Below are 21448 nucleotides of genomic sequence, written 5' to 3'. Positions count from 1 at the left end.
TGATCTTTACTCGTATCTAGCAGACTCTTCTTTTTATTTCTACGTTTCTGCCAAGGGGGTTTCAAAAAGTATAAATAAATAAGAATCAAAATACAAAACCAGTTGTAATTGATTTTTGACAACCTTAATAAACTTAAAACAAAATCAGATGATATGTACATAGAAGTTTACTCTTGGCTTTCGCTTCTGCTGATGTTCCATGATGGTGTCAGAAAGTACACAACTTCAAAGGTTTTCTCAGACCTCTCAGAACTCACGCGATGCTAAAACCAAAGGGTTATGTCGACTCCTATTTATAGGTTTTGATAATTACTAGAAAGCCAATAGAGAACGGTATCAGAAATTGATTTAGGAAATAGTTGATGTTTCCTTAAACCAATCCAACTTGCAGAAATAGTGACCAACATTGTTGCTGTTGGTTTTAGTTGTTCCTGCAAAATTTACCATATAGTTAAAGAATCAAAAACTATGTGTTGTGTGTCTCAAGGCCTACACCTCGACTTGCAAGAATAAAGAAACACAAAATATGCAGAAACAACCAGATTACTTTAACATCCAAACAAGTCTACTAAACAGGAAATTGGGAAGTATCCTATCATGTTTCTGAATGACTGGAAGATACGAAATTTCAAGGCATCACTAATACACTTTGGTTTTAGTTTTCTGGAGGGTTTTCCAGAAAACCCCAGTTTTGGAGGAATATTTTGAGACAATGACCAGAAAAATGCATATGAGCCAAAGCACATTCAATTGGTCCATCTCATGCATGTTTTTTAGGGTTGAAAAACCAAAACCAATTATGAATTCTGCGAAGTTTACAGTGAATATAGCGTCATTAATAAACATAACTAACAGAAATACATCACACGTACATCACCTGGAGATAATAAATTAAGCTGTAAACTAAACTCTTATCCTTCACTGCTGCACATCCTTAACCTGCACCACAGCATTATCCCCCACCACAATTAATACTATGTCAATATCCCCAACCTTCTACCAATTTCCTGAAATGCGAGATACATTTAATTAAAAAGCAAAAAGATTTTGAAGCAACACAGTTACGCAGATATCAAAGACCAAATTTCGGGTTCTGATAATGAACGGTAGGTGCATTGACTCGAAACAAGAAGACTTGACTTGTTTATTGCATCCGACACGGATGCCTCTAATGCGTCACTAACCCACTACAATGCTTCCGTGTAATCCGTTGATCAATATTATACACATTTACAATTTGAATATTTGTAACACTAAAAGCAAGAGAGAGTGTTAATTCACCAAACAACAGAGACTTGTAGAAGAAGATCAAGATCTGGCTATGAAGAACACCAACACCATAGAAGAGGAAGGGTTAACAGCGAAAACATTCATAACCAACAAGAGAACAAGGATTCTGTAAAGGTAATGAAATGGGGACTACTCTTACTAAGCTGCACCTTTAATTTAATAGGATTGACAGGAGGACCTTTACTACTTAGATTATACTTCTTACATGGTGGTAATCGAAAATGGTTATCTAGCTTGTTACAAGTAGCTGGCTTCCCTATACTCATCATCCCACTCATTATCCTTTATCGTCAGCGCGATCCAGGTCAACCTAGTGTCAAGTTTTTTGCTTCTCGAAAGCTATTACTCTATGCTGCTTTAATAGGATTAGCACAAGGAGTAGACAGATTTATGTATTGTTATGGTTTGTCCTTCCTTCCTGTATCGAATTCGTCTCTCCTTGTTGCAACTCAACTTGTTTTCACTGCCTTTATATCATTCATTTGGGTTAAGCAGAAGTTTACACCTTACTCGATTAATGCTATTGTGGTGATAATCATGGGTGTTATACTACTTGGTATAAGAAGAGCTGGGGATCGTCCGCGTGGTGTTACAAATTCTCAGTACTTGCTGGGATTCTTTATCAGTATAGCTGATGCATCAATTACAGGATTCATTTTAGTGAGTACACAAGTTGCTTATGCTAAGGCTAATCAAGCCATGACTTATCCTATTGTGTTGCAGTTTCAAGTTTGCTTGTCCTTCTTTGCTACAGTGTGTTGCACCATTGGATGCCTCATAAACAATGATTTTTCGGTAAGAATGCTAAATAAAATGCAGTATGTACAAGACGCTACTACACACATTAATGCTAGATTGTGAAACTTGACTTTTTGCATGTTCTTCTCTTTTGCAGGCAATACGAAGAGAAGCAAGTGAATTTGACTTGGGTATGAAAAGATACTACATCGTGTTAGTTTCGATTATGATAGTTTGACAGCTAATGTTTATAGGAAGAGTGGGGATTATTTTTTGTACCTCTTCTCTCTTTGCTGGAGTTATGAGCGCGACGTTCCTTCCCATTTCACAGATAGCTGCTGTGATAACGTTTCATGAGAATTTTGCAGCAGAGAAAGGAATGGCCATGGCTCTAACACTCTGGGGATTCACTTCTTACTTCTATGGCTCCTACAGGAGGACTAAATAACAAAGGCAAGGGTACATTTTGGCCCAGTAAGTATGTGTTATTACTTGATGATTGTACGGTAGACAACTAAGTGGCTGTAGTTTAGTGGTAAGAATTCCACGTTGTGGCCGTGGAGACCTGGGCTCGAATCCCAGCAGCCACATTCTTTTTTAATTTTTTTTTGTTTTGCTATTAATTCTAATGGAGGTTAGGTTGAACCCCTTTATAACTGGGTACATGTTTCAAGCCTTCTGCTTCATGATAATCTTTATTCATAGAGATTCTTTTTTGCTTCTTCAGTATTTTAATTTTTTTGTTTTGCTATGATTTCTAATGGAGGTCAGGTTGAACCCCTTTATAACTGGGTACATGTTTCAAGCCTTCTGCTTCATGATAATCTTTATTCATAGAGATTGAATCATGAAAACTAGAAACCATTATTCTTACGGTCCGCGAGTTATAAACCCAGAGGTGTCACCATCCTTCCACAAAAAACCCATCAAAACAAAAGTAACACAAAAACCCCATCAAAACAAAATTAACACAAAAACCCCAAATTTAAATGTTGGTTTCATCAAATTTTATTTTGGTTTCATCATAAATTTTGGGGTTTTTATATCAATTTAGTTTACGATGGAGTTTTAATGGATCCCAACATTTGAGTGGGGTTTTTGTACCACCAGTTTGGTCACCTTGAGTTTTTATGACTAGTTTTGTTATTCTTATGAGAAAATCACAAAGATCTAAAAATGAAATAATTATGGAGTTATATGTTGTTATGTTGATAGTATATCCTCAAAAAAGTTTTGCCTGTGATTCAAGTTCTTTCTTCAAATTTTTTTGTTTGTGTTTCTATATTAGGGATCTAGTTCAGTTTTGAATACTCTCATAATTAAGCCGCTATACAAAGACTACCACCAACTTCTTAAAGTTGAGACCAAGTAAACTAACTCCAAGTTATTTAGTTCCTTTAATATACCTGTGCTACTACCAATCTGGTCTATGCACGTGAATCTTAAGATAGAGTCCACTATCTTAAATCGGTCCATCTGCTGTGAAGACTTCTATCACTCAGCACCTTTTGGATCATATTCCAAAGCGGTAAGTGACTAATCTGTTTCAATGGCCACTCTATAAATCCCCCAGATCAACAAGTTAATTAGAGATACGTTGAGTTAGAAAGGTTCTTCCGTTTAATCAATTTAAACTCTTTTGTATTAGTTTTGATCAACTAAAATATAAAGACTATCAAAGATAATCAATCTTAGTTCACAGTCTATCAAGTTCGGTTCCTAAAGAGAAACACCAAGTGATTGATTGTCGATCTATACAACAAGCTATAAAAGGTCTATCAAGATAAACAAGCTTGTCGGATCCTAGTCCACCAAGTGTGCATGTAGTATCAAAAGATCAAAATACCAAAAAAAAAAATTAGTCTTCAAATCTTCAAATCTTCAGTCTTGAAAGTACCTGCACAAACAACTTGATTCCCTTATGAACGATCATACACAGAACGAAGCCTTTTAACAGTGAAATGATCACAAGTCTTGTCTTCAGATCTTGAATCGACAAAACAGATCTGAAATCGTCGATCCTTGATCTAGTTCGAATGACCTTACATCAGAATAGAATGATCATGGAATAAACAAACAAGATAATATCAAGGTTCAACTATACCGTTAATTAGTCAATCAAATAAATAATCGAAATCTAGATAAAAATACGATTATAATTTCCCACCAATGATACTGCTAGCCGCTTCTTGATCCCAAAGAAGTCTTTAAATGAAGCGAACGTAAGAGATTTTGTGAGGGTAAAATACCCGATAGCCACGTGTCAACATCCTAAGGGATGAATACATGATAAGATGATCGGATAGGAACATCGAATCCTAGTCTAAAAGGTGAGTTCATCTGAATGGAGGCGCCTGCTACAAACACCACATGAATGACGTGTGTGATGAGTGGTCTAATCCGCTCGGACATTCAAGTCTAAAAAGAAGGACTGTATTTAATGAAGGATAAGAACAGATGTGGATAAATATGCATCGCAGTGGAAGGATCGGACGATCTATACTACGACCCAGAGGTTATAAAGCACGAGGTTGCCCAGAGAAGGGACACACGATGATGAGCAAGGAAAGACGATTCGGAGGGAGAACCAAGCAAGCCATCACGAGGGATAGTATAGAACCAGTCTGAAGCGGTGAAGGCGATGTACGACAACTCCACCAGTTCGGCAAGACCAGGCCTTCACGAGTCTGATTTTCCTATAAATACCAGTCCATGTAGAAGGAGAGGGACAACTAATGTAACATTTTAGATGGTCTTTCTACAGAGAATTCATGAGAGAGATATAGAGAAAGAGAGAGTAAGAATTCTAAGTGACATTTGGAGTTCTTTCAAGGGTAAGACCTTATAATCAATAAAGAAAACATCTTCTTTCCCGTGGACGTAGGTCTTCATGGTCGAACCACGTTATATACTTGTGTCAATCTTTACTTTTCATGTTCTTTACATCTTGATCATCTGGAATCTTGAATATTTGGGTAGTTTATATCCTTTAGATTTACATGGGTGTAGTCATCAGAAAAGATGCAACTACATTTTGGCGCTAGAAACAGGGAGGTATGAAGATTTATTCAACCTCCCTAACAACAACTCTATATCATTTTCTTAATATCCATGAGAGAAATGGATTTCATACCACTATGTAGAGTTCTGTTAGAATTTATGAGTAAAGCTCGGACTCAATCACGATCCATGCGATCTGTGGAGTCTTGAAGAGCCTCAAAATCAACAGATCTACTTCCTTTTCATCGATTTTCTTTAAGATTTTTGTTCTTTTAAGATCTCTACATCTTCCTCAAGATTCTCAGGAGAGTTGTAGATTGGAGTAAAAATGGAGTTTTAAACACTTTGGTGCTCAAACGATCTCCTCCATGAAGGAGCTGGGAAGAAATACTAGTCAGTAAGCTTCATAAGAGAAATACTATCCTATGAAAGTTGAAAAGACGGATTTTTTTCATGATGTTCATCATCAAACTCACAACAACACAAGATCTCCTTCTTAGAAACCTAGCTCTAAGTCAAGGGGAAGGATTAATGAGTACATAATCATTCATCAAACTCAAGGTTTGTTCAAAATCAAAAGTTTAAAGATGATGAGAGATATTTCCTAGAATGGGAGGATATGATCAATCGTCCTAATTTGGTTTTTTCCCAATAGAGGTAAAACGTGTAAGAGGAGGTATTTTTCTCAAAAAGAGAGACATATAAAACACCTTTCCTCCATCATTTGAAACCTCATGCAAGTAGGGAATGTTTTGACATCTTCACATGTCTCCAAAATGTACTAAAAAGTTTTCCTGCATAAAAGTTGTCCAGTCTGAACTCTGACTTAGTAATTGCACGTGACCTGCAAACATAGGGTCCCACTTTTCTAGAAGAATAAACAAATTAAGCATTATTGCGTATATCGCAGGTAAGGCGATGGTGACAAGACGATCTACTCGTGTGAGCCAAGGCAAAACTGGTGGAACCCACTAAGAAGGTCTCGACGACATGGAGCTAGGCGAGACGATGCACAACGGTGCACTCCCCGGAGAGGGACAACCCGATAATCCATATCGGAAGGGGTTAACAGGTAACTCCACCTCCGACGAAGAGGGAAACCCCTTCGTCGGACAAGATGATATTCATTTAACTCAACCAGGAGCGTTGAACAGTTTTCCAAAGCAAACAGTGAACTATGAAACAAAGAAGGACAAACCTTCTAACCATGGCGATACCACTACGACCATCGCAGCCATACTGAAGGCGCAGGATGAGAGAATGAAAAAACTAGAAAGACGTAACAAGAGACTAGAATGGAGAAACCGCAGGCTGAAACACAAAGCAAAGAAAAATGTGCCACTTGCTACCATAGAGGAGGCCCCCGAGGAGGAGAATACATTTGAAAACTTGCAAGCGAGTCAATATCCCTGAAACCTCAAACGAGGAAACAACGGATCGCTTTCCCAAGGGAAGCAAAGGCGTCCTAAACGAGGAGGATATTCCATCCGAGGGATCATCCGATGTTGATCCCAAGCATAAGCGAGAAAGGAATAAAAAATGAAACTAGATGTGTGGTCGAGAATCTCGCCACCGCTAATCCCAAGCGAGGGGAGACATCGAGGTCAATTCTTTCTAAGATCGTATCATACGCCGAACAATCGGATGAGGACTCAGGGCGATCTAGATATCGCCGTCGAGAGATTTTTTTCTCACCCGAGAGAGCACAGGGAAGAAATAAGAAGGCCAAAACGAGGCACATGGACGATCAATTACAGGCCCGACTCTGCCATTTAGAGGCCATGTGTTGAGAAGCCACGGGAAAACAAGAAAGCAAGAATTTGGCAGAGTTAATGCAAGAGGCATGACAATCTCCCTTTTCCAAGAACCTACTAACACAACAATTTCCAAGGAAATGTTCCATTCCGACGTTCACAACCCCATTCACTGGGATCGGGGACGCAGTTGAACATCTTAGAACTTACCGTATGACACTCACCCAATGGGATCAGTACGATGTGGTGTTGTGTAAGTTTTTCCCAGTAAGTCTAAGAGATGAGGCCCTAATGTGGTTTAACAATTTACCAAGAGGATCGGTTAAGTCATTGGCTCACCTATCCTAGTTGTTCTTAGAAACATATATATTCACAATAGCAGAGTCAAACCTGAAGTTGACGCACTATTCCAGTTATCCATAGGACCAAACGAGTCACTCCGCTCTCTTGTAACACGTTGGAGAAAATTGTGCACCGATATCGGAAGAGTCCCCGAGGCCTACGCGATCTTGGGCTTCAAAAATAGTCTGAGAAAGACAGACCCCATATTCGTCCGCATGTATGAAACCATGCCAAAGAATTTAGGAAAGCTGAGAGAAATCCAGGAGGACTACGTGGCCCTTGAAGAACTTCAAGACGGTACTTACGATAAGCTGGTAAAAGGAACCAGTAGAGGAGCAAATGTGGTAGAACCACAGAACCCCCAGGTGCCAGCCCAAGGAGCAGGGCGACCCAGCAACGGGTCACCCCAGTTCGATAAACATCAGAGTGGAGGATGGAAAGGGCGAGACCAAGCCCAACAAAAGAAGGGAAAGTTTGTAGACCCAGTATACACAAAACTAAACACCCCCATATCCGAGATCCTCAAGAATATCGACGGAAAATAAAAAATCACTTACCCATGGAACAGAGGTCAGCAGCCAGAGCGGGCCAAAAATAGAACTGACTTCTACGAGTTCCATCAATTCCAAGTGACACGACAGACTCGTGCAGAGACTTGAAAAATATGGTGCAGGATATGATCGATGAAGGTAAGATCCAAGAGTACGTCGCGCAACCAGCAATCCAACCATCCACTGGGGCACCCATACATCGTGTGGAGATCCCTTGTGAGGCACAATATCTAGGATGCAATATGATATCACACCCAGCTATCATAGCTCCCACTCCTGAAGGAAATATCACAGGACGAATTCACAAACGAAACTTCGAAGGAGACGAAGTCTTCAGTGTAGCTAGAGATCCCCCCCATTGAGGAGTGGATGAATTTCCTATTAGGTTTTCAGCCTCGGAGGCACCTGATGGAGGTCGGAACCATAACGACCCACTACTGGTCACGATGACCATCGCACTTCCTGAACATGAAGGCGAGGAAGAAAAACCTAAGGCGTTTTCATATGGGCCATGCCTAAAACGACGGAGGAAGCTCTGTAGAGATCTTATTTTATGAAACATTCAAACAAATGGGTCTTAGAGACGACTGCCTAATACCCTCCACCTACAACATATTTGTCTTCAACGGCTCGGGCGAGGTGACATTGGAAATTCGGGTAGGAAAAATCCTTACCTTAACCACTTTATGTATAGTGGATGTGCTTTCGCGCTACACAACTATTGTCGGGCGATCCTGGGTCCATGGGATCAAAGGAGTTGCCTCGACTTACCATCAGAGGCTAAGGTTCCCTACGCCCGATGGAGTTGCAGAAATCATCCGACACTTCGGTGAGGAAAAATGTTGCTACAAGATGGAAGTTCAGAACGACGAAAATAAAGTAAATTCCGCAAGGGAAAAAAAGAAAAGGGCCAAGAATGCTAAGAGCCAGGCTGAAATCGATGCCTATATCGCGGTAAAAAACGAGGCAAGGTGCTCAAATGATGTACCGATCTCGGATGATGTTCCCATGTCAGACTCGCCCATGGGGCCCATACAAAACCTCTCCGACGTCGAAGAACTTAAGTCAAACTTCTCGGCCTCAGATCCAACAAAAGAGGTAAACATCAGAACACACGAAAATCCGGGTATGGTTAGAATTGGAACTCTCCTTGACAAGGAGGAAGAAGAAAAATTAATGCAAGTATTAAGAGAGTATTCTGATGTCTTCGCATGGAAGACATGCCTGTAATAGATCCAGAAGTCTGCTGCCATCATTTGAAAATCAATCCTACATATAAACCTGTGAGGCAAAAGATGCGAAAGGTGGTACCAGAATACCGAATTGAAAAATATGGAGGATCAGGAGTCATCCGAGAAGTACAATATCCGAAATGGATATCTAACATGGTGATAGTACCAAAGAAAAATGGAGGAGTGCGGATTTGCATTGATTTTAGTGATCTTAATAAAGCCTGTCCGAAGGACAGCTTCCCACTCCCCAACATTGACCAGCTCGTACAAGCAACATCCGGATATGGACTACTATCCCTAATGGATGGATACTCGGGATACAACCAGATCCCACTCGCCGAGGAATACCAAGAGCATACCGCCTTCTTCACTACCCGAGGTCTATATTGTTAAACTAAGATGTCGTTCGGACTAAAGAACGCATCCGCGACTTACCAAAGAATGGTAGAAAAAATGTTTGATAATTGGATACATAAAACCCTAGAGGTATATATGGATGATATGCTTGTCAAGAGCAAGCTTCCACAGGACCACACAAGCGATCTCAAAGAGCTATTCGAACAAATGCGAAGGTTTAATATGAAAATTAACCCAGAAAAATGCACATTTGGAGTAACCTCAGGAAAATTCTTGGGATATTTGGTCACCAAACGAGGGATCAAAGTCGACCCAGATAAAGTGCGGGCCATACTAGAAATGCCGTCTTCCGCCACGGTCAAGGACGTGCATAGGTTAAATGATCCATTGACGGCCTTGGGAAGGTTCATCGCCAGATCGTCCGATAAACTCGAAGACTTCTTCAACACTTTGAAGAAGGGATAAAAATTCTCATGGAGCGTTGAGTGCGAAAAAGCCTTCCAGAGGATTAAGGAGCATCTAGCTACCTTACCAATTCTACAGAAGCCTAACCCAGGCGAGAACCTTTACATTTATCTGTCAGCAACTAACACCTCGATTAGTGCGGTGCTAACTCGGATAAATAAAGAAGTAGAACTCCCCATTTACTTCATAAGCAAGACTTTAACTTCGGCGGAGAAGAACTACTCCAAGATCGAGAAGATAGTCTTATCTCTGGTCTACGCAACACAAAAGTTGCGAACATATTTTCATGCTCATATTGTGACAGTCATCACAAAAGCTTCGATATAATCTGTGCTAGACCATGCCGACAGGGTAGGCAAAAACTCAAAATGGGGGGCACAAATTAAACAATTTGGGGTGAAATATCAAGCCCAAACAATAATAAAAACCCAGGTGGTCGCAGATTTCTTAGCCGATTTCCCTCTAGACGATGCCGACGAAATCGAAGAAATCCCCGGAATGGAGGACGAGCTAGAAGATCCCCCCGAGCTGCGTCGCTCGGAGAACCCAAGACGATGGGAAGTCTTTGTAGACGGATCATGCAATTCAGAAGGATCTGGCATCGGAATGGTCTTTACGACCCCGACAGGCCGAAGGACCGTTTATAGCTTAAGGCTAGAATTCCCTGCTACAAACAACATAGCTGAATACGAGGCAGTAATACATGCCCTCCGGGTAATCATTGCGCTCGGAATCACTGAAGTCAGGCTTACGAGCGACTCACAGCTTATTGTCTAACAGATCGATGGGAGATGTCAGGCTGCTGACCCATGTTTGCAGCGATGTCTCCAACTAGCCAAACACTACATCGAACAAATACCAAATATCACGTTCCGACATTTGAACAGGAACAACAATAGGCACGCAGATGCCTTAGCATTCGTAGCCTCCATGACAATAGATCCGGAGGCTACAAAAGTTCGAATCGAAAGGGTCATGCTTCCCTCCATCCCCCTAGAAGGAGACATGGCAATACTCAATGTAGACTCAGCCACCCAAGCAGAAGCTCTGCCTGAGGACGATTGGGGAACACCAATCAGAAATTATCTAGCCAACGATGATCTCCCAAGTGACCAGCAGCTCGTACACAAAATAATATCACGATCTGGGAATTACCAGCTCAGGGATGACATTCTATATAGACAGTCATACCTAGGACCCCTATTCAGATGCCTTTCCTTTGCTGAAGGCCAATAGATACTAAGGGAGATACACTACAGTTACGCAGGGAATCATAGTGGGGGGCGATCCCTAGCTCACAAAGCGAGATGGCAAGGATACTTTTGGCCTCGCATGAACGAGGACTCAAAGCAAATGGCAAAATCCTGCATAGAATGCCAAAAATTTGGCAAAAGAAGGCATGCACCATCAATGGATCTAAAGTATGACCTAAGCCCCTGGACATTCGCCAAATGGGGAGTCGACATCGTTGGACCCCTACGAGCAGGAACAAGACAACGAAAATACTTGATCGTTGCCACAGACTACTTTACAAAGTGGGTAGAAGCTTCATCCCTAAGGCACATCCGAGACCATGATGTCTTTAAATTTCTTTTCGAACATATCATATGTCGCTTTGGTATCCCAGCCGCCATCGTATCAGATAATGGGGCCCAACTCCGAGGGAAAAATATTGATCTTCTCTTCAACTGTTTCATGATCAGGAAAAATAAATCCACACCCATCTATCCCGAGAGCAATGCCCAGGCAGAGGCGACTAATAAAACCATTGCCGACATGCTCAAGAAGAAGCTAGATGGATATGGTGCCAGTTGGTGCGAATAGTTACATAACGTTCTTTGGGCCTACCGAACCACTCAGAGAGAAGCAACAGGGATGACTCCCTTCTCCCTCACATATGGCACAGAAGCGATCATCCTAACCGAAGAAATGATCCCTACAACCAAGACCGAGGCATGGGAGAAAAACCTAACCTCAGACATGATACTCTCCAAGTTAGACGATCTGGAGGAGACCAGAGAAATAGATCTTCAAAAAATAGAAAACTATCATCGGAGGTTAGCCCGAGAATACAACAAACGTGTCCACCAGAGACAATTTAGCCCAGGCGATAAAGTTTGGCGCGAGATTCCGCCATATCATCGCGAGTCAGGCAAATTTGCACCCACATGGGAAGGACCACTAACAGTAAGGCAGGCGCTGGAGCATACAGATTACTCAAATCCAATGGCGAAGAGCTCGAATGCCCACGAAACATCAGATACCTAAAAGCGTACAATGCTTAACAAGCCTTATGATTATACAACCAATATCCGAGAATAGGGCATAACCCCCACTTGTAAAAGGTCATGAAACCTTCCTCAAATGTACTAAGGGTTCATAAACCCTCTTTTGAGATTAATAAAAAATACCCCTTTTGTGCACATTCATCCATTTGCTTTAATTTTTGTTTATTTTTGTTTGTTTTTGTTTTTATTCTTTTTCTTTATTTTTTGATTTCTTGCTTTATATTTGCATATAGAATAATCATATCATATTTGCATTGTCATAAAATCCCATCAAGATTATGGCACGGTACTAGCCACACCTTACATTCATTAACGAATGATGCGGGGAACACCCTAAGCTATCTAATACGGACACAGACCTAAGGTAATGCCAACACGATCATGAAATCGGGTGATGTCCTTCTATAACAGGAGATATCCTGAATCAAGGTACTTACCTCTGGCTAAGGCAAGAATCACTTGACCGATATATCGCCCTACAAAGCATGGTTAAATAGAAAGTGACTCAAACATCTGAGAACTCAACCAAGGGGCAGGTGTAACCTAAACATGACACCATTCAAAAAAATGCAATCCAACTGTGGCACATGGCGTGAAAAGGATTATACTATACTTAAAATCCAACACCGTAAGAGATTCCTTATCCGATCTAGGAACTGATCACTTCTCGGCTCTGTCACCCATGATTGGATCAAAAACGCGTATAAAAAACCCTCAGAGCATGTAACATAAACACAACATGCGAGATATTTTAACAAGGAAAGCTATTATCCATTCCAATAAAATGTGCCAGTTACACAAGGGCATCTAACCTAAAGAACCTAAGGGGTCATCAAACAAAAAACAAAGGAGTATTACAATTATGCCTCGCCAACACACTATCCACTCGAGCTGGGGCAACCGCTGTCAGGAGCAACTACATCACCCGTGTGGGGCATTTTCAACTCCAATCTCGGATCGGCACAACCATCACGAGTAGGAGCAATCCTTTAATCCCCAACAACTTTGAATCACCAGTAGCTTCCCTCACTACACACAAAACACCAACGGATGCTAAGGCATAAAACAGGGGCAAGGTATATATATACGTTTAAATATTAAAATAATATTTTATACCTCGGCATCCTCAGCAGCTCAGGCGATATACAACCACCAGATGAAAGCATAAAAATATTTGTTTGTTAACTACTAAACAACAACTCACACAGCAGCAGGAAATGTTTCTAAGACAAAACGGGTGAAAAAACACATGGTGCAAAGTGTTCCCAAGAACAATCGCCAGAAGAAACACTCTATATAAAGTGTTTCCAAGCTTGCCCATGAAAAGAAATACAACGGAGAACACGAAATCTTCCAGCAAAAAGTTCAATGCACTAGCACACAAATCAATCCCCTTAAACCGTCAATAAGCTAAAGACGATATGGAAAAAGTTATGTCTTTCCGAGGAGACGTCGGTGATGATCTAGAAACCGGAGCAAGAAAAACCGGAGTAACACATAAATGAGAGGATATACCGTCATGTTGAAGAAAACATGAATGAATATCTTGTTTCCATGGAGGGACGAGGACGAAACACTCACTGAACATGGAAAACTTTTGCAAAAAAGGCTCTTAATTCCTACAGAGGGGAAAAAGAGAATGAAACTCATTTCTCCGCCACAAGAGGATTTTTATAAGGATAAAAATTATCAAAAAGACAACTTGCATTTTCAAACCCAAGATGGTCAAGACACGGTAAACAAGGTGATGAAAATCTTGAAAAACGACCACAAAAGGAAGATATCCCCCCCCTCTCTCTCTCTCTCTCAAAAAGTCTAAATGAAGCCAACAGGCACCTCAAGACCCACAGACAAGTACACACGCGGCGATAAAGACAGGGCCGTTATGAAGTTTTCTTCCCAACATTCCCTTGCCAAGTTGCAAAGAAAAAGAGAAAAATGTGAGGGTAAAATACCTGATATCCACGTGTCAACATCCTAAGGTATGAATACATGATAAGATGATGGGATAGGAACATCGAATCCTACTCTAAAAGGTGAGTTCGTCTGAATCGAGGGGCCTGCCACAAACACCACACGAATGACGCGTGTGAGGAGTGGTTTAATCCGCTCAGACGGTCAAGTCTAAAAAGAAGGACTGCATTTAATGAAGGATAAGAACGGATGTGGATGAATCTGCATCGCAGTGGAAATATCAAACGATTTATACTACGACCCAGAGGTGATAGAGAACGAGGTTCCCCAGAGAAGGGCTACACGATGACGAGCAAGGCGAGACGATTCGGAGGGAGAACCAAGCAATCCATCACGAGGGATAGTATAGAACTAGTCCGAAGCTGTGAAGGCGATGTACGACAACTCCACCAGCTCGGCAAGACCAGGCCTTCGCGAGTCTAATTTTCCTATAAATACCAATCCATGTAGAAGGAGAGGGACAACTTATGTAACATTTTAGATGGTCTTTCTACAGAGAATTCCTGAGAGAGATCTAGAGAAAGAGAGAGTAAGAAGTCTAAGTGACATTTGTTTTTCTTTCAAGGGTAAGACCTTATAATCAATAAAGAAAACATCTTCTTTCCCGTGGACGTAGGTCTTCATGGCCGAACCACGTTATATACTTGTGTCAATCTTTACTTTTCATGTTTTTTACATCTTTCTCATCTTGAATCTTGAATATTTTGGTAGTTTATAGCTTTTAGATTTACATGGGTGTGGTCATCAGAAAAGATGCAACTAAAGATTTCACCTAATTATGATACTTTCCTCTCCGATGAGTATAACGAGAACACTGCTAGGCATCTTGTCTCACACGAACTACAAATGAATAAAGTACTCTGTGTCATGGGACGAATTTGCAAGAAATACAAACTTCACGATTTATGACCAAGGTAGTTTGGATGCCAAGGAATTTCTAAATTACTAAAAGATATGCTTTAAATACCAATTTTCGGTTTTGTATAATTCCAAATTGTAATCCAACTAATATACCGAAATCTCTCATGCATGACAAATCAATATTAGCAACATACAAGTGTAGTTTACTAATATAATATTCAAAGATGTGCTTTAATTACTGGAAAATTAAAGACATATAAATTATGAATATCAAAAACGATATTATGAAATATTTTGGTTTGAGATATCACCTTGAGTACCAAGAAAAATACTTGAAAATTAAGAAATGAGAGTTTAGCACATGTTCAAAGTATTATGTCGACATTGTGAACTTTCCACCAAACCGTATTTCCAATAGATATCCAAAATTTTAAGCTTATAGCCGGATCAGAAAAAGGTTTTATCGGTTAATACTAGAGATTGGTCCTGCTATAGATACCCAGGTAAAGTATCGGTCCTGCTATAGATCCTCATGTAAGGGTCGATCCTGTTATAGATCCATGGGACCTGTCCTAGTATAGATCCTTGTTTAAGGGATTGGTCATGGCATAGATCCATTGATTCCTTTGAACCACGAAATAAGTTTCACAAGTCCACTTCCTTAAATCATATAGTTAAACATAGTTTTCTTCGTGTGGATTCAACCCAAAGTTCAACACACTAATTAGTAACAAATTACAAAGGTAGTGTCATGTCGTAATTACGAAGTTCAAAAGATAAACGTTATACTTCGTAATTCAATATACCAAAGTTGTATGAATCAATAAGTATATTCTTACTTTACACTTTGATTATAATGGAATGATCAAGTCACCAATGCTAGACATATGTATATATACTACGTTTGTTATGTTTTCAATCTAAACGAATTGAAAGAAACATAGATAAAATGGAAACAAGTCAAGTTTGTATTACTAACCTCGAACATAAGGATGATGTGTACGTAGATGCCGACACGTCTTCAGGTTCTTCAGAGTAACACGAGTTTTTATGAACATTTATAATGTTTCTAGTCTAACCTAACGAAGTTGACTTTAGTAATCTAATCAAGCAGCTTCGAGTTTGAGAGCTAAAATATGACAACGAAACTTAACATACCAACGCTTGGTTGAACAATACTCTAACAAAACAACAATTAACTTCAAATTCTCACACCACTAGTATCAAATCATCTTTGATAATATCCCTCACATGCTTAATTTTTTTAATAGAGAAACCGTCAGAACCTGAACTTTTGTTGCAACTGAAATGACTAATGACAATATTTACCTCTTATTCAGAGAAAGGTTTTTCCAAATTTATACTATACATAAAAAAAACATACTAAGAAAGTCAAGATTATCAAAAATAGGTCTTAAAGGATTATGTTCGATAAAAGAGAAGAATAAAACTTAACAACTTCATCAACAATCTTTTCATTGTCATGACACAAAAATCCGTCTATTTTCAGGCAGTTACATTATTAAGGATACATTTGGTGATACTTTTCTTTCTTAAAAAGCACTTTGAAAATTTAATTTAGGTAAAATTTTCTTATATTGATGTTAGGTAAAAAAAATTGAAAGTGATTTATTTGAAAAGTGCTTTCATTTTAGACTAGCTTTTAGAAGCTGGCAGAGAGGAACTTTTAGAAGCTATAAAAAGAAACTACATATCCACTTTTATTTTTCTACATGATTTCTTTTTATACCCCTATTATTTTTTATAAGAGACAAAACTTACCCTTGTTTTTAATTATTTTAAATTTTCTAACTAATATTTTTTAAATATTAATATTTAATTTTCTTCGAAATATCTCTTTATTTGATTACAAAAAAAGAATTACAATAATATATATATATATATTAAAACGGCAGCGCGATTCAACTCCTTCTTTTACATCTCCCTGCTCACCTCCCTCCCTACATCTGGGGAATAATGAAGCCCACCGGAACCTAAATGCGTGGTTTAGATTTGAGGGAGGTGAAGAGGGAGGAGAAAAAGAGGGAGTTGAATAGCATTTTCGTTTTTAAAATACTTATACAATTATTAAGATTTAATATTTTTAATATATAAAACTAAATTATTTCTGAATCAATAAATTAGAACAAAACTATTTCGGATGATATGTTTATTTTTGTCATTTGCTATAAAAACAACACTGAATGCGATAATCTTCCAAACACAATTTAATTAACTTTTAAATCCACTATACCATTTTGATTATAGTATACCAAACGCTCAACTACCTTTTTCCCACATCACAATACGACAAAGCACAACAGGAAAATGCTTCTGCAAGAACCACATCAATACCAAGTAAGTCTGACTGTACCTGAAAAAAGCTATTTCTCACTATCTTCCACTCGTTTCTCGTTATTTAAGCTAATTTACTAGCCATATTCAGATAGACAGCGGCATGTAGACTCTTAAGTTTCCATCATACCAAGACATAATCTGCGTAACTTTCCATCCCCTTGCCTAGTAAGCAATATTTGTTAGAGCATTGCTCGGTCGAATTCGCATGCGTTGCTATCTCAAGCATGTTTTTCAATGTTAGTGATCAAAACCATATGTCTTGATTTCTAGTTTATTTATGACTAAATCTCGGTCTATGATAGTTATAGTTGAGCTCCAGACTCCATGGCGATTATCTTACGAAGACGAAGAACTACTCAAGGAACCAGTGGAACTTCATCCGCCCAAAGGTATGTGGAGACTTGAACTCATATGTCACTCAAAAGTCTATCTACTCTATCTCCTACTCTTGAGACAAAAGTCGTATAAATATGATAGTTTTCATACATACACATTTGCTATTTCGAGCCGAGTTTACTCGCTTATATTTTTCTCGAAATATGTGTTGGTAAGCTTTTGCTTTGACCATTTTCATCTTTACGCGTGATGAAAGTCATGATGACGTTTCAATCTTGAAAATAACTTTGATGACGATAGTCGATTCTTTTTGTCTAACGACTATTATAACATTATAGAAGAATGTTTCAATGATTGAAATGTGGAGTTGAGATTACATAACCAACTATGGATATAAGCATATATAGTATGTTCACACATTAGTGTATAAGTCCATGTGCCGGAAACCAAGTGCGTGCATATGTGTGCATGCGGTATTGGTGAAGGCGATAGGTTAGGTACGCGTACCCGTACACGTACTGGCGGAAGTTTTTCATACCGAAAATTTCTACTGTAGTTTGTGAAGTCTGCAAACTGAAAACCAGTCACCTTAGGTATGCGTACCCGTACGCGTACCCACAGAACTTTTCAAACCGAAAATTTCTGCTGAGTTTCCAAACTCAAGTCCGGTAGCTATGGTACACGTACCCGTACGCGTACCTAAGCTGGTTATATTTCTCAAATCGGTAGTTTCATGAACTTAAACAATAAATCAATAAGGAATGAAATCTTTGCAAACCGTGGCTATATTGTTTATGAATTGATTCAAGTGAATCAAACCGATTTTGTTTCAATTGTGCCTATATATAAAGATCTAAACAATTGAACTACTCTTGAACTAGTTCTTATGAGTCATTTGAACTAGTTATGAGAAAGATGAATACGGTTAATATGAAAGTTCTCATATGGCTAACCATTGGTTAACTATTCGTGAACCAACCCAATGTACACGTTTAGGTACGGTTACTCAAACCTAAATGAATACATTTCATTTGTGTGTTAGACAAGCTAAGTTTCGAACTAACGGTTGAAAGATATTAGCTTGGATAAGTCAGGTTTTTCATCTAACGGTGAATATTGAATGCTCTATAACCAAGGTAACTTAGATTGCAAACTCTGATTTGAAACCTATATAAGGGAGACGTCTAGCAACTGGAAAAACTAATCCCCACACCTCCTATGTGATACTAGTTGGTTTTGCTAGAATCGATTCTCTTTTAACCGTAGGTTTCTTCTCGAGACCCTGTCGGTTAACGACTTAAAGACTTCATTGGGATTGTGAAGCCAGACGAAACTACTTCCCTTGTAGTTGAGCGATCTGATCTTGCTATTTAATATCGTACGAGTTCAATTGAATGATTGACTTGAGATTATATCTCCGATAGGGAAAGATAAAAAGAAATCACAAACATCTTCGTCTCATCGTTTGCGATTGCACAATATCTAGTTTCGATACCATACGATTTAGATTATTGTGAGGTGATTGATAATACTAGGTTGTTCTTCGGGAATATAAGTCTGTTTTATCAATTAGTTCTTGTTCACCTTGATTTTATCAAAAGACAGAACAAACTTGTAGGTTTATCTGTGGGAGACAGATTCATCTATTATCGTAGACTTTTCTGTGTGATACAGATTTGTTTATTAAAGTCGTCGACTTTGAGTCGTAGCAACTTTTGGCTGTGGGTGAGATCAGCTAAGGGAATCAAGTGTGTAGTATTCTGCGGGGATCAGAGACGTAAGGAGCACAACTGTACCTTAAATAAGTGTGATATTGATTAGGGTTCAATTACAGTCCAGACCGAAGTTAGTTTGTAGTAGACTAGTGTCTGTAGCGGCTTAATACAGTGTGGTGTTCAATCTGGACTAGGTCCCAGGGTTTTTCTGCATTTGCGGTTTCCTCGTTAACAAAATTTTTGGTGTCTGTGTTATTTCTATTCCGCATTATATTTTGTTATATAATTGAAATATCACAGGTTGTGTGTTATATCGATCAATTGTGAAATCCAACCTTTGGTTGTTGATTGGAAATTGATTGATCCTTGGATATTGGTCTTTGGTACCATCCAAGTTTATTATCCTTGTATTTGATAAAGACTCGCAAATTCTTATTTTCTTGAGTAAAGATCAAATCAAGTGAGAGAGATAATAACTCCTCGATATACTTTTCTCTAGATTGAGTCTGACTGTCTAGTTGATTCTCTAGAAAGTATATTGGAGTTAATCCATACAGATTGCTAATCGAAATATTGGGTGTGGTTGTTAGATCCCCGCTTTTTCAATTGATATCAGAGCAGGAAAACACGTTCAAGACCTTACAAGTATGTGTTTGTGGCGATCTGACTCTATGGACAGAGGTGTTATCTCTATTAACGTACCACCAGTCTTCGATGGCTCTAATTACTTATGGTGGAAAATTTCTATGCGAGCTTTTCTTCAAGCGCGTGATTTTCAATCATGGGTATATGTTGTTAATGGCTATGATTCTCCCGTTTTTGCAGTAGGTAACGTTAATGTTCCAAAAAATATTGGCGAATACGATGCTGCTGAGATACTTTCTGCAAAGCAAAACTCTGACGGTTTGAATGCCATCATACATGCCATTACCCCATATCTTCAGTACCATGTGTCAAATTGCACTAGGTATAAAGATGCATGGGATATCTTAAAAACCGTATTCGAAGGAAATACCAGTGAAAATGAAGCTAGGCTTCAAAACCTTAATTCCGATTGGGAAAACCTTCGTATGGCAGATGAAGATTCATTTGATGAGTTTAATCACAAAGTGTCTGAAATTGTTAATGCATCTTTTGCATTGGGTAAGACTATTCATGAAAAGGACATTGTGATGAAAATTCTCAGATCGCTGCCATCTAGATACGATTCTAAGAAGCATGCCATCATTGAGGGAAATAAACTTGATAAACTCTCCAAAAATGCGCTGGTTTGGAAGCTTAAGATATTTGATCACGAACATTCGTTCAAATCAAAGGATGTTGCGTTCAAAGCACTGAAAGACACAAAATTACTTGATAAAAGTAAAAATGTGTATATCTCTGAAGATGATCACTCTGAGATGGATTCATCAGATGAAGATTTTGACAAATCAGTCTCGATGATCACAAGACAGTTTAGAGATCTTCTGTTGAAGAGAAGTAAACGGTTTTCTAGAGATAAGCCTAAAGTTTCAGTCAAGCCTCATAATCGCATTCCTCCTAAAAACAGGGACATAGATGAAACTGATGACGAGGATATGCCTCAGTGCTTTAAGTGTAAAGGATTTGGTCATTTTGCAAACGAGTGCCCAAATCGCAGAAAATACACTGGGAACAAAGGTCTTGCTGCGACACTTGATGAGATGTCTGACAATTATGATTCTGATGAAGACAAAAAATCAAGTGTTGCTCTTCTATGTGAAAATATTGATTTTGATAATTGTAGCAATACATACATAAATCTTGATAATATTTTAGAAGAGATCCCAATCAGGATGGAAGAATCAATTGAACCCTCTGTTGGAAACCCTTCATTTAATGTTTCAGGATCTACCTTGTGCCTAGCATCTTGCGTTTCAAAGGCGCCTGAGTCATCTTTTGCGTTGACATGCTCTTATTGTTCTCTCAAGGGACATGAGTTTTCAAAGTGTTTCAAGTACAAACACAAGATGAGATATGTCAACAAGCTTCAATGAAGAGCAGATCGTCTAGCCACCAAGCTTAAACTCGCGGAGAAAACAATTGAGGTATGTAAGATCTTATCTTCCTCGAAGAGATTAGTTTCCAAAGATATAACTAGGCCATTAGAGAAGAAAACATGGTCTAAACATACGGAAAGGCAGGGTTCCATGAATTCCAACCAAAAGG

The 21448-nt window shown here is 39.0% G+C and overlaps 1 protein-coding gene and 1 non-coding gene across 2 annotated transcripts; both read left to right on the top strand.

The window, feature by feature from the left end:
• The first annotated feature begins 1300 nt into the window (after positions 1-1300).
• LOC113308843 (purine permease 3-like) lies at positions 1301-2732 on the top strand. Its single transcript, XM_026557290.1, has 2 exons — positions 1301-2085; positions 2186-2732. The coding sequence occupies exons 1-2, from the start codon at positions 1408-1410 to the stop codon at positions 2264-2266; spliced, it is 759 nt and encodes a 252-aa protein (XP_026413075.1). The 5' UTR covers positions 1301-1407; the 3' UTR covers positions 2267-2732.
• Positions 2547-2618, top strand: TRNAH-GUG. The gene has a single exon. It is a non-coding gene; the product is annotated as a tRNA-His (tRNA).
• Positions 2733-21448: the final 18716 nt, after the last annotated feature.

The sequence above is a fragment of the Papaver somniferum genome, chromosome 9, assembly GCF_003573695.1.
Source record: "Papaver somniferum cultivar HN1 chromosome 9, ASM357369v1, whole genome shotgun sequence".
Classification (NCBI taxonomy): domain Eukaryota; kingdom Viridiplantae; phylum Streptophyta; class Magnoliopsida; order Ranunculales; family Papaveraceae; genus Papaver; species Papaver somniferum.
This window is presented reverse-complemented; position numbering and strand designations above follow the sequence as displayed.

What these genes read in the sequence shown, in the direction of transcription:
- LOC113308843 (XM_026557290.1), top strand. Translation starts at nt 1,408, where the DNA reads ATGAAATGGGGACTACTCTTACTAAGCTGCACCTTTAATTTAATAGGA. An exon ending in TCATAAACAATGATTTTTCG is followed by an intron (nt 2,086 to 2,185) that starts GTAAGAATGCTA and finishes TCTCTTTTGCAG; the next exon opens with GCAATACGAAGAGAAGCAAG.